This window comes from Salvelinus fontinalis, chromosome 35 (genome assembly GCF_029448725.1).
Source record: "Salvelinus fontinalis isolate EN_2023a chromosome 35, ASM2944872v1, whole genome shotgun sequence".
NCBI classification, from domain to species: Eukaryota; Metazoa; Chordata; class Actinopteri; order Salmoniformes; family Salmonidae; genus Salvelinus; species Salvelinus fontinalis.
The window spans coordinates 41,491,556-41,506,177 of record NC_074699.1 but is presented as its reverse complement, the minus strand read 5'-3'; the positions used below and the strand labels follow the sequence as shown (position 1 = coordinate 41,506,177).

The window sequence follows — 14,622 nt, the reverse complement described above, 5'->3', positions numbered from 1 at the left end:
TAAATTATTAAAATAACAACTGGTCATCTGGATGGGATGGTTAATTGTTTGTGGGAACATGTTAACAGGGATTTTACCATTTGACGGTCATGTAAACATATCAGTACATGGGCGTGTGTGCGCCTCATGTTGCGACAAAATGATAGCTGCAATACCAAAACAACAGAGACATTTAGCCTCACGCTTCACCTTCTTAGTTGTTGCAGAATATATTGCTGTTTACTTCGTGGATCGATCACTAACTCTACCTGGATCCATAAGAAGTTGAATGTGTCCCTTCTGTTATGAAACCGACTGTCTAGCCTACTGATTCCGCTACACTTGCTACATCTATGGGTCCTAGGCCTAGCTAAATGGCCTGATTTAATGTTTGCATGTGTCCTCAATACATACAGTATATACCAAAAAACTACAACTAAAGAGGTAACCTAAAAAAGACTGTCAGTCCGAGGCTCCCTGGCCACCTCTCTCACACTGATTACCGGTCATCATGATTGCCCTCACCGGTGTGCTTATCAAGGCCTGGCATAGTAAATCTAAACTAAGTGTTCGAAACATTAAGGGCACCTTCCTTCCCCCCCCCCCCCCCCCCCTTTTGTCCTTAGAAAAGCCTCAATTCGTCAGGGCATGGACTTTACAAGGTGTCGAATGCATTCTACAGGGATGCTGGGCCATGTTGACTCCAATGCTGGATCGGTTTTTCATGAGTGTGAAAAACCCGTCAGCATCGCAGTTCTTGACACAAACCGGTGCGCCCGGCACCTACTACCATACCCCGTTCAAAGGCATTCTTTTGTTTTGCCCATTCACCCTCTGAATGGCACACATACACAATCCATGTCTCAATTGTCTCAAGGCTTTAAAATCCTTCATTAACCTGTCTCCACCCCTTCATGTACACTGATTTGCAGCAGATTTAACAAGTGACATCAATAAGGGATCCTAGCTTTCACCTGTTCAGTCTAAGAAAAGAGCAAGTGTCCTTAATGTTTTGTACACTCAGTGTGTGTTTTAAAAGACAACTTAAAAGATCAGCTTCAGTATTGGAGATAGATTTTAGGTTTTATCAAACTAAACTTTGCATCATTTCTAATCGCCCTATTATTTTATATTTTTAACCCTACCAACCCGTCCCCATTGGAGTAAACTAACGGACAACAATATGTCTTCTACTGCTACTTACAGCTATTTTCGCTCACATATACAGTACACTAAATCATAATTCTAACCCTCAGATATCCACAGACTAACCCATTTTTCCCAGTACACTACCATTTGACTATTTCGTTTTGCAATACATCCTATTTTACTGTGATGTCTTTTGAGGATCTTGAACCTCTATTTGTACCATTTCTACAGAGATTGTCCTAAAAATAAATAATTTACCTAAGAGTAAAATAATATTTCCCATTGATTGAAGTGTTACCAGATCAATAGAAGTTTACTTACTAAAGTCTGACTCTGACGGCAAAACTGTGCAGAATGGATGTGGGTCACAGTGCAGGCTCTTCAGCTCTTTTAGAATGCGTTTGTCCTTCTCCAAAAAGCAGCTGCTCTTGGATTTCTTTATGTTCTTTTTCAATGAGCTATTATGTGAGATATTTGTTTTGTTAGAACAATACGGTAGTTTACCTCAATTGCCAAGTTACATATATGCTTCTTGAAATTCTGGTATAGGAACAGCACTTACTTCTCTGTTAAGGTCACTTTATCATTTAGTTGACTTGGCAGAGCAACCTCTGGCTTCTCGTCATAACCCCGGTTGGCGAAGAGAGCAACTAGAATGCTCTGTACAGACAAATGAGCATTGTTCAGTACAATTCGTTTTATATCAATGGTATTAACTTCCATATTTAAATAAAATAAAACGTTTATTAAAGTATCTGTCCAGTGTTCCAGATTTCTATGAAATATTAACCTAAAATGAATTACAATATATAATTTAATAGATGTCTTTCCAAAAAAGTATAATTATGGCGTTTAAAAGCAGCATTCTTCTGTGCTCCTGCTTAGCCTGAGTGGAAACAGTGGTTTGAGAGTAAATCGGTAAAAAAAATAAAAAAAATACCAGCTCAGCCAATGAGACACGCATTCACTTAGATTTTCAAATTATACTGAACAAAAATATAAACGCATCATGCAACAATTTCAAAGAATTTACTAAGATACAGTTCATATAAGAAATCAGCAAATTTTAAATAAATTCATTAGGCCCTATTCTATGGATTTCACATTACTAGGCAAGGGCGTAGCAAAGGCCCACCCACTTGGGAGCCAGGCCCAGCCAATCGGATTGAGTTTTCCCCCATAAAGGGGCTTTATTACAGACAGAAATAGTCCTCAGAGCCCCCTCAGACAATCCCACAGGTGAAGTAGGTCCTGGGCTGGTGTGGTTACACGTGGTCTGCGGTTGTGAGGCCGATTGGATGTACTGCCAAACTCTCTAAAATGACGTTGGTGGCGGCTTAACGTAGAGAAATTAACGTTAAATTCTCTGTCAACAGTCTGGAGGACATTCCTGCAGTCAGCATGCCAATTGTACGCTCCCTCAAAACTTGAGACATCTGTGGAAACTTGAAACATCAAGTTGCGCGTAATGGTGCACGTGGACGCACGCCTGCGGTTTGGGTAGCATGTTAGTCTCCTTCTCCCCACTGGAGAATGAATTCAAATTTTAAAAAAAATGCTGCTGGACCAATCACAGACGGGCTTGTCCCGGCCAAGGAGGATGATGTCATTCTCCAGGCAAATTTCAAGCATTTTTGGAAACCGTTTGTAAACAAAATAATTGAGATTGGGTTTCACTGAGTGGGTTTTCTCTCATTTATGCTTTGGCCATAACTACAAGTAAAGGACAACAACATTATTTGGGTATGAGCAAACAGAATATGTGCTTTTAAAGCTGCAATATGTCACTTTTTGGGCAACCCGACCAAATTCACATATAAATGTGAGATATATATCTGTCATTCTATTGAAAGCAAGTCTAAGAAGTGGAAGGTTTGTTCCATGTGCGCTATGCTTCACGTTCTTAAGTTTCCTTTTTGTATCGTTTACTTGTGGTTTTGTACACCAGCTTCAAACAGCTGGAAATACAATATTTCTGGTTATGGAAAATATATTTCACAGCGGTTTAGATGGTACAATGATTCCTTACACAATGACTGCTTGTTTTGACACAAACTGAAATTAGGCAAACTATTCGAATTTTAGCAACCAGGAAATGGCAGAGCGATTTCTGCACATTGCACCTTTAAAAATGAGAGTTTCACTGGACAGTTACTTTAACATCCAAACTAAATATGGTTCACTTAATTCATATAAAATAAATGGAAACATTTAAATACTTTTTGAATAGATTTAATTTAATAGATCGTACCTCGCTCTTAATGTAGGATGGGTCCAATTTCTTCTTCAGCTTCCTCATCTCCAAAGACAGAACGGTTTCCATTTCAAAGAGCTTCAGACCAGCTTTACTCGTCTCTGGTTTAAAACAACACCCTCCTACAGGAAGATATCGAGGAAGTGGATTCAGTTGCTTCATTGTTATTACTTGATGCAAATATATGGGACGTTGTTATGTAGTGTCTCAAAAAACACATCACATTTTAGTAGACTAGTTTGCTGTGTCCTCTTACAGTTTTTCTAGATTGCTTGAACACTGTGAATGAAACAGGGATTCACATGAGCGAAACTGGGATCCACAAGGCCAAAACAGTAACTTTTTTTGCACAACAGTTAGTCATTTCTCATTGTTTTCACACTAACTGCAAATGCTAAACACTTGTTTTGCAAAACAGTAGACAACTATCACAAAACACCTTTTACAAAAACACAACTCTTTACACAAGACACAAATCTATTGTGTAAACCATGTCAAACAAAACAAAATACTTTTTTCACAGTTAATAAGAATTACTCCCATAATGGAATGTAAACTCATCAACATGTAAACTTTCTTTGCATAACTATAAACCTCACAACAAGTCCATAAATACATATCGAATAGGTCGTAAGTAGGTTGTTTTGTTTTCCATGGTTTATACAGTAAATCATATTTATATGTTTTAAATTGCCGGCTAAATCAACACAAATTAAATTGAAAAGTCATGTCAGTCACTTCTTTCATACAATTTTGTTTACAGAACTTCAGTCACATTTGCACTTTGAACGTTTCTTCACTATTTCATTTTTGGAATTAGACCTACTTTCAATATTACTGTATTTAATTGATGTTTACTGAATTTTGTCACATTTACAGCATTATAATATACAACACGGAACACCTCAATTCCAACGGTATCAAAGGTAGTTTAATTATTTTTTTAATATTGTTATTCTTCCTGCTTTAGTATTTGAGGCTACTTCAGCCAACAAGAGTACAGTTAATTTCTAGAAAATGGGATCTGTTTGAAACTTTTTTATAGCAGAACAGCAATGATCCAATGCTCAAATACTTTTACAGAACTTCTGATAATGTTCTTTCCTTTGTACCTGACTTGCATATCATAGACCACCTTTAGCAAAACTTTAAATACAAATGTCATCAATGAATACAAAATTCACTGTAAAGTGTTTTGTTCACAGAATACCAACATTTTGTTTTCATCAGAAGTGAAAAGGTTGCAAATGGGTTCACTGTTTCCGGCAATCAGTAAATACTGTAACTGACAATTAACCTGTCAGTCTATGTCGTTGTTTTTTGTTTGAATTGTTTACGTGTTCGCTATGCGGGGCAATGATAAGACAAGCGGAACTACGTGGCTAAGAACTGTTGTAACAGGGATTATTATCATAGCAACACACTTTTGGAGTGAAGGCGATGTGTTAGCTAGGTTTTTTAATGTCTTCGGGTGTAGTTCATAAAGGTTGAAGCGTGTATGTTACGATGGTAACGTTATAATAATTAAGGATGAAGCGTGAATTCATGCAAGGAATAAGCAGCCAATGAGTTCGCACGGAAGGTGATAATTCTGACTAAAACTACAGAATAAACCACCAGTTAAAATCAAGGAACAGTTGAGCTCGTGGTTACTGGAGGGAGCTACAAATACTACTGCAGAATATTGTAAATGACTTTAAGTAGGCCATAAACAGGTAGAATATAGGGAAAGAGTTAGGCACGGGGACTGTCTAATTTCTATGATTATCTCTAACATTGCAGACATGCAGAGATCAAAATCAAATCAAACTTTATTTGTCACATGCGCAGAATACAACAGACCTTACCGTGAAATGCTTACTTACAAGCCCGTAACCAACAATGCAGTTAAAGAAATAGGTTACTCCTAAATCATCATCCCCAACATTAGAGAGCTTTGCTTTGGTGTGAATTGAGGTCTATACATTCATATCAGTTTCCTTATTTCTATTGTGGGGTGTGTTTATGTGCGCCACTGGAAAGTCTACAAAACGATGAGCAAACTAGGCTATGTATTGAATACATGGAATTGGATTGTGATGATACCAGTGAATGAATCCTGCACACAATGTGCTTATCTTTTTATTGTAATTTTTATCAGCAATAATATTAGATTTTTCACGTGTATGAAATTGTTTGGTGAAATATGCATAAAAGAAGAGTAATTACCCATAATTCTGCACCTTTTAATAGTTGTATTTTTGTATATCAAGTTTTGATCATGATTTAGTAACTGCAACAAATATATATTGATCAACTGGGATATTAAAAGACAAACTAACTTTTTGTTTTGTCAGCTTAGTCGACAAAGTCAGCTTAGTCGTGTTCTTTTGATTAATGTATTTGCAATTCTGATGGTATAATATAGTTTTGATGAATGTATTTGTTTTGAGAAGGCAACTATATTTAAAAAAAACGCTGTTTTGCAAAAGGCCACAGAGTTCTGTCTTGTCGTTCCAAAGAAATCATTGTAGAAGAACTGTATTACCAACTTTTTCATAGAAAACATATGGTCTATTGATGTCTCCAGTTAGTATTTATTGAACCATTATGTAATAAATGGTCATTTGATGACAAATGGTTTTGATGCAGCTATCTAGTTTTTTGATTTGGCTAAATAAATATTCTCATTAGGTGACAATTGTTACTGTTTTGATAAAGTGATTTATTTTGTGACAGTAACTTTAAGATGTGATGGTGTTGATGCATTTTGCAAGAGAAATGTGTTGTTTTGGCCCCTGGCAGGGAAAAAGAAATGAAGAAGAAAAATAGCTGCAAACAGCTTTGAAATGGGGTGCTGGCTTTTGAGCAGGCTGAAGAGAAAGAGTTGCAGTGTTATACAGTGCATTCGGAAAGTATTCAGACCCCTTGACTTTTTCCATATTTCGTTACGTTACAGTTTTATTCTAAAATGGATCAAATAATTGTTTCCCCTCATCAATCTTCATACAATACCCCATAATGACAAAGCAAAAACAGATTGACATTTTTGCAAATGTATTAAATATAAAAACAGATACCTTTACATAAGTATTCAAAGCCTTTGCTATGAGACTCGAAATTGAGCTCAGTTGCATCCTGTTTCCATTGATCATCCTTGAGATGTTTACCTGTGGTAAATTCAATTGATTGGACATGATGATTTTGAAAGGCACACACCTGTCTATATAAGGTCCCACAGTTGACAGTGCATGTCAGAGCAAAAAACAAGCCATGAAGTTGAAGGAATTGTCCGTAGAGCTCCGAGTCAGGATTTTGTCAAGGCACAAATCACGGGAAGGGTACCAAAACTTGTCTGCAGCATTGAAGGTCCCCAAGAACATAGTGGCCTCCATCATTCTTAAAAGGAAGAAGTTTAGAATCAAAAAGACTCTTCCTAGAGCTGTCCGGCCAGCCAAACTGAGCAATCGGGGGAGAAGGGTCTTGGTCAGGGAGGTGACCAAGAACCCGATGGTCACTCTGACAGAGCTCCAGAGTTCCTCTGTGGAGATAGGAGAACCTTCCAGAAGGACCACCATCTCTGCAGCACTCCACCAATCAGGCCTTTATAGTAGAGTGACAGCCCTCTTGGAGTTTGCCAAAATGCCAAGAGTCATATCTGGAGGAAACCAGGCAGCACTCATCACCTGGCCAATACCATCCCTATGGTGAAGTATGGTGGTGGCAGCATCATGCTGTGGGGATGTTTTTCAGCGGAAAGGACTGGGAGACTAGTCAGGATTGAGGGAATGATGAACGGAGCAAAGTACAGAGAGATTCTTGATGAAAATCTGCTTCAGAGCGCTCAGGACCTCAGACTGGGGGCGAAGTTTCACCTTCCAACAGGACAACGACCCTAAGCACACAGCCAAAACAACGCAGGAGTGGCTTCGGGACACGTCTCTGAATGTCCTTGAGTGGCCCAGCTAGAGCCCGGAATTGAACCCGATTGAACATCTATGGAGAGACCTGAAAATGCTGTGCAGCGACGCTCCCCATCCAACTTGACGGAGCTTGAGAGGATCTGCAGAGAAGAATGGGAGAAACTCCCCAAATACAGATGTGCCAAACTTGTAGCGTCATACCCAAGAAGACTCAAGACTGTAATCGCTGCCAAAGGTGCTTCAACAAAGTACTGAGTAAAGGGTCTTAATACTTATGTATATACTTATCCAGGGTTTTTTGTATAAATGTGCAACAACTTGTTTTGCTTTTTGATTATGGCATATTGTGTGTAGATTGATGAGGGGGGAAAAAACTATTTAATACATTTTAGAATAACAAAATGTGGAAAAAGTCAAGGGGTCTGAATACTTTCCGAATACACTGTATACTGTGATATACAGTAATATGACACAGGGATCGATTTTTTTCCTGTTCTTTTTCCTGTTTATATAAGCAAAGTAGGTCTATCTGCAAAACATGTTTTCATACATCTGTATGCAGACGAAACCAGGCTCTTTCGGAGCTTCAATCTGCCTTCATTGCATTGCAGATGTTGAACTGAAATTGGTACTTAACGCAGGTAAAACCAAGTATATGTTATTCTCCAAATCACATAAAAATGTATCTAATTATTTATGCCAAGCTAGAGCTCTGAAATGGTGCCTCTAGGGTGACTCCCTGTCGAAAATAAATGTTAAATAAATAAAATAAATAATATTAGAATATTCTGTAATACTCACTTCTGACGCAAAACACACTTGTCCTTCTTAGACATTATACAGTACCTGTTGCATTGCTGATTCCACGAAGCACGTTGTTGTCCACCTTTCCAACAACGATGGCATCAACAACAATGTTCAGGCTCATCAGTTTGGTTGTGACAGCATCTGGTTCAGTCATTGACCTATGGATAATGTTTTAAGCAAATAAATTCCCAATCGAGCAAATCAATTCCCAATTGAAGAATATCTTTGTGTTAATGCATTGAATGTAACATCAAAATGGGCATTGTCCATGCACAAAAATATTGTAATGACTGTTTTGCACGCTTAAAGGTTTTGTTGTATTTACCCATCATCATTCCCATCTGTGAGACATATGATGCGAAGTCTGCAGTCTGAAAATTGCTCTCCAACTTGTTTCAGTTGAGACATGCCACGTTTCAAGGCATCATACAGCACAGTGCATCCATTGGCCTCCAGATTGTGTACGTGTTCCTGTAAGTGTCAAAAATGTTTACTTAAAATGCTAATATTATGTGATGTTTGTATACTGAACAAAAATATAAATTCAACATGCAACAATTTCAAAGATTTGGAAATTAGGCAATTGAAAAAAATTCATTAAGCCTTAATCTATGGAATTCAAGTATTCAACTGTAAAAAAAAAAATGCATGTTGCATTTGCATTTATATTTTTGTTCAGTATAGATGCACGAGGCAGACCACAGAGGAGAGTTTAACCAATTTGCTATATTGCCTTCACAAAATGACAAAATATATTTACCTTAAAGGTCTCCAGATTCTCTGTAAATGTGTGGAGAGTTTTAACTGATGAGTCAAACTTCACCAAGCCAATGACATGATGAAAATTGTACGCCATGCTTCTAGTTGCGAAGTTATCGAAGAGCTGTTTAACAGCATCCAACCGCGTCATTTTGTCATCGGAATCATAGCATGTCTCATTCATGGAGGAGCTTGAATCCACTAGCACCTAAAAGGTTGGATGGAGAAGTATTATTTAGCTATAACAAAACGGAGGAGATCATCTTAACTTATATTGTATAACTTCGTTACATCAACATGGATCATTTTTGGTTATCATCGTTATCATTCAAGGTATCTACAGTTGAAGTAGGAAGTTTACATACACTTAGGTTGGAGTCATTAAAACTCGTTTTTCAACCACTCCAAAACATTTTTGTTAACAAACTATAGTTTTGGCAAGTTGGTTAGGACATCTACTTTGTGCATGACACAAGTAATTTTCCAACAATTGTTTACAGACTGATTATTTCACGTATAATTCACTGTATCACAATTCCAGTGGGTCAAGAAGTTTACATACACTAAGTTGACTGTGCCTTTAAACAGCTTGGAAAATTCCAGAAAATGATGTCATGGCTTTAGAAGCTTCTGATAGGCTAATTGACATCATTTGAGTCAATTGGAGGTGTACCTGTGAATGTATTTCAAGGCCTACCTTCAAACTCAGTGACTCTTTGCTTGACATCATGGGAAAGTCAAAAGAAATCAGCCAAGACAAAAACATTGTAGACCTCCACAAGTCTGGTTCATCCTTGGGAGCAATTTCCAAATGCCTGAAGGTACCACGTTCATCTGTACAAACAATAGTACGCAAGTATAAACACCATGGGACCACGCAGCCATCATACCGCTCAGGAAGGAGACGCGTTCTGTCTCCTAGAGATTAACGTACTTTGGTGCGAAAAGTGAAAATCAATCCCAGAACAACAGCCACTTGTGAAGATGCTGGAGGAAATATGTACAAAGGTATCTATATCCACAGTAAAACAAGTCCTATATCAACATAACCTGAAAGGCCGCTCCACTGCTCCAAAACCAGCATAAAAAAGCCAGACTATGTTTTGCAACTGCACATGGGGACAAAGATCATACTTTTTGGAGAAATGTCCTCTGGTCTGATGAAACAAAAATGTAACTGTTTAGCCATAATGAGCATTATGTTTGGAGGAAAAAGGGGGAGGCTTGGAAGCCGAAGAACACCATTCCAACTGTGAAGCACGGGGGTGGCAGCATCATGTTGTGGGTGTGCTTTGCTGCAGGAGGGACTGGTGCAATTCACAAAATAGATGGCATCATTAGCAAGAAAATTATGTGGATATATTGAAGCAACATCAAGACATTAGTCAGGAAGTTAAAGCTTGGTCGCAAATGGGTCTTCCAAATGGACAATGACCCCAATGTAACGGCAGCCTTCCTCCTCTTCAAGAGAAGAGAGGGTGTAACAGGGAACGGACCAACACACAGCGTAGCCAGTGCTCAACATGTTTAATAAAACTAAACGACGATACAAAATAACAAAATGTGGCAAACCGATACAGCCCTATCTGGTGCAAAGAAAACACAAAGACAGGAAACAACCACCCACAATCCCCAACACAAAACAAGCCACCTATATATGATTCCCAATCAGAAACAACACAAAACACCTGCCTCTGATTGAGAACCATATTAGGCCAAACATAGAAACAGACAAACTAGACACACAACATAGAATGCCCACCCAGCTCACGTCCTGACCAACACTAAAACAAGCAAAACACACAAGAACTATGGTCAGAACGTGACACCCAAGCATACTTCCAAAGTTGTGGCAAAATGGCTTAAGGACAACAAAGTCAAGGTATTGGAGTGGCCATCACAAAGCCCTGACCTCAATCCTATAGAACATTTGTGGGCAGAACTGAAAAAGCGTGTGCGAGCAAGGAGGCCTACAAACCAGACTCAGTTACACCAGCTCTGTCAAGAGAAATGGGCGAAAATCCACCCAATTGATTGTGGGAAGCTTGTGGAAGGCTACCCGAAACGTTTGACCCAAGTTAAACAATTTAAAGGCAATGCTACCAAATACTAATTGAGTGTATGTAAACTTCTGACCCACTAGGAATGTGATGAAAGAAATAAAAGCTGAAATAAATCTCTACTATTATTCTGACATTTCACATTCTTAAAATAAAGTGGTGATCCTAAGTGAACTAAGACAGGGAATTGTTACTAGGATTAAATGTCAGGAATTGTGAAAAACTGAGTTTAAATGTATTTGGCTAAGGTGTATGTAAACTTCCGACTTCAACTGTATCTGTAAGACCATGGGCTGCTCCTTGGCGTTTGCCTACATCTCATCATTTGAGCCATAGCAGTAGCAGAAATATAATAGCAGATATAGATGCAAATGTAATCTATCATTAATTACCAGTATGGCCTCTTCTGGTGTCCTGCTGGTCATGAATGTCTGGTCACTCCTGGTGTCTCTCATTCTGGAGAGAAAATGATAGTAACATAGTAATTAAGTGACATGGAGATGATAGTTCAGTTCATTAATTTAACTCATTATCTATGTTATCCTTGTTCATGAACAGTCCACCAGTAATTGTGAAGCGCCTTATGATCTTAAATTGAATGTTCAACTAGTTTTCAGATTATAAATACTCACTCATGAGCCAACTCGTCCACATTAAACGTTTTGCATTTCCCAGCTAAGCAATCAAAAACCTTGATATCCTGAGGAGATCCTTTTTGTTTACCGATGTAAACACCAAGGTTATCTGTTAAGGAGAGGCATTTGTTTTAAAAAACGAACAGGTATTTCTCCTGCAAACCACTTTAAATGGCAACAATTGGCTAGCAATTATAATCACAAAACACCATATGCAATTTTTCCCATAAAAACATTTATATTCTCATAAAATAAACAAAATACACACTTCCATAACAAGCATGTGATAAACAAACTGCTAACTGTAAATGCAATGTATCATATTTTGCTGTCTGATGAAGGCACTAACCTGTGAGACGTCATCTAAAATGTAATCGCAAAAGTAATTATTTATCATGAGAGGTCCATAAAAAATAACTAGTAATGCTGCATACTCCAAGAAAGATTAACATCTCACCTTTCAAATATTTTATATGACACATTTCCTATTCAACAAACTGTATGAATAAAAGGCTTGAAATTATATGCTTTCTAACTATAGGCCTGGTACAATCATATTATAAAACTACTAACTATAAGATTTCACCTTCCTTAACTGTAAAATACATACTTTTATGCTCGGTGTTAGAGAAAATGTCCATATTTTCTAAAGGTCTCTCTTGATTCAAAACTTCTGCCCCCACCCTTCAGAACGGGGCTCTAGCTTGGCTTCCTGAACTTGTTAGGAACTTCCCTTTCATCTCATATTAATCATGTCCATCTATGACAAACAGAAAGTGTTTTTGTATAAATAAAATCTCTGAATTATTTTAGATTACTTTGATAAAGTTAGCTATAAATCGATCTCTGAATGTGCTACCACACTCTCCTGCTGCTCTACGATGTAAGGATGGCAGGCATGTGCTTTGTCAGTGGCTGTGACGTAGCTTTTCGCCAAGAGTTGATGGACAGACGGAAGAGCGAATGAAATGGTAGACAGGACATCCAGCTTCAAGTGGTGTCACACAGGCGTTAGAGATATTCTCCTGAGTCCGTGAGAACTAGGACTATCGCTGAATGCAAGCATGAATTTCGATCTAGTGTCCACAGATTTCTAATCTAAAATGGCAGTTGGAACCAGTACCAGAACCACGCTAGTCCCCTCAATAGGGGACTTTACATCTAAGCGGTACTCTTGGCTAAGATGGTATTTTTGGCTAAGCTGGCGCTGACGTAGGGTGCCTCACCTCGAGCTCCTATAAAACATTGCAGGTTTCTACTTTTTAAATGTTTTTTTTTTTATAGTGTTTTCTCAAATGTTCTTAATCTGTTTGTTTTGTGCATTGCTTCATACACCCGGGCAGAACTATTGAAATTTGAATCGCTAGTTATTCACCGTCCACCCGACCTTCCGGGAATTCCCTGAGATGGCGGAAAAATTTACTAGCCTCTTTGATGAGACTTCGGGCTGCCAGAGAGTCGTACCGGAGAGAAGGAAGCAGAGGCGAGAGGCAGACGTGGGGGTGAGGGTCTAGTGAGATTAAAACGCTGGGCGACCCGTCCTCCATTACTGAGCATATTACTCACCAATGCTCAATCGTTAATGAATAAACTTGATGAACTCAGAGCGAGGATCTCCTTCCATCGGGACATCAGATTCTGCAACATAATCGGAAAATGTACAGGAACTGGCGAGCTTCTGCCCTCCCGACATGGAAAACTTGGTCATTAATTGTTGGCCATTTCACCTTCCAAGAGAGTTCTCAGGGATTATTGCTATGGCTGTGTACATCACGCCCCAAGCCGACACCAAAAATGCTCTCAAAGATCTTCATTGGTCCCTGAACAAACTGGAGACTGCATACCCGGAGGCAACGTTCATTGTCACGGGGGACTTTAACAAAAGGAATTTACGGACCGTGTTCCCGAATTATTTAGCAACACACTGACTGTTTAACTTGCGGAAAATTCAATGCTTGACCACTGCAACATGCCTTTTCGACATGGGTATGAGGCCCTCTCTCGTCCTCCTTTCGACAAATCTGGCCATGACTCCATTTTGCTTCTCCCCGCCTACAAACAAAGACTCAAGAGGGAAGTTCTGGTGGTCAGGTCTGTACAACGCTGGTCCGACCAATCAGAATCCATGCTCCAAGACTGTTTTGATCACATGGACTGGAATATGTTCCGGGTTGCCTCTAGGGAATAACATCAATGAATACGCCGACTCAGATTCATAAAAAAATGCATAGATGTGATACCGATAGTGTCTTTCAAGACTTGGATGGATTGATGGCAGCCTTGTGGGGAAACCTGTTTAACCAAACTATTGTCCCTGGTCACCTGGCCGTGTTTATAAGCAGAATCTCTATAAACACAGCAAGGTGACCAGAGACAATAGTTTGGTTAAACAGTACAAGTACGACCTACGCAGATCGATTAAGATGGCGAAATACAAGTACAGGGATAAACTGGAGGAGCAATTCAGCGGGTTGGACACAAGCTGTTTGTGGCAAGGGCTCCTGACGATCACGGATTACAAAAAGAAAGCCAGCCACATTGCGGAAAACCAACGCAACGCGACCAGATGAGCTAAACACCTTTTTCTCACGCTTCGTGCACAATGACTCTGAGCTGCCGAGGAGAGCCCCTGAGGACAACATGGGTTACGTACTGTACTTACGGTCTCCACGGAAGGCATATGTTAGTCAGTCAAATATGTTAACCCTCCCAAGGCTGCAAGCCCAGACGGCATACCTAGCCGCGCCTTCAGATCATGTGCAGACCAGCTGGCTGTTGTGTTCTCTGATATTTTCAATCTCTCTCTAGCTCAGGCAGCTATTCCCACCTGCTTGATGTCCACTATCATCCCTGTGCCCAAGAAAGGGAAAGTAACTGAATGACTACTGACCCGTAGCACTCACGAAGTGCTTCGAGAGGCTAGTCAAAGACCACATCACCTCCTCCCTCCCCGACACTCGACCCTTTCCAATTCACCTATCGCCCTGACAGATCCAAGGATGACGCAATCGCGATCGCACACTACCCTTGCCCACCTGGACAAAAGGAATGCATATGTGAGGATGCTGTTCATCGAC

The 14,622-nt window shown here is 39.3% G+C and overlaps 1 protein-coding gene across 1 annotated transcript in view; it reads right to left on the bottom strand.

The window, feature by feature from the left end:
• The window catches only part of LOC129834951 (uncharacterized), a 44,270-nt gene extending 32,905 nt beyond the window's left edge, over positions 1-11,365 (bottom strand). Inside the window, exons 1-7 of the mRNA XM_055900321.1 lie at positions 11,303-11,365; positions 8,852-9,058; positions 8,417-8,562; positions 8,131-8,249; positions 3,380-3,504; positions 1,691-1,788; positions 1,450-1,586 (exon numbers count right to left, since the gene is read on the bottom strand). Of these exons, the coding sequence (XP_055756296.1) occupies positions 1,450-1,586; positions 1,691-1,788; positions 3,380-3,504; positions 8,131-8,249; positions 8,417-8,562; positions 8,852-9,058; positions 11,303-11,365 (895 nt within the window). The remainder of the gene's footprint in view (positions 1-1,449; positions 1,587-1,690; positions 1,789-3,379; positions 3,505-8,130; positions 8,250-8,416; positions 8,563-8,851; positions 9,059-11,302) is intronic.
• Positions 11,366-14,622: the final 3,257 nt, after the last annotated feature.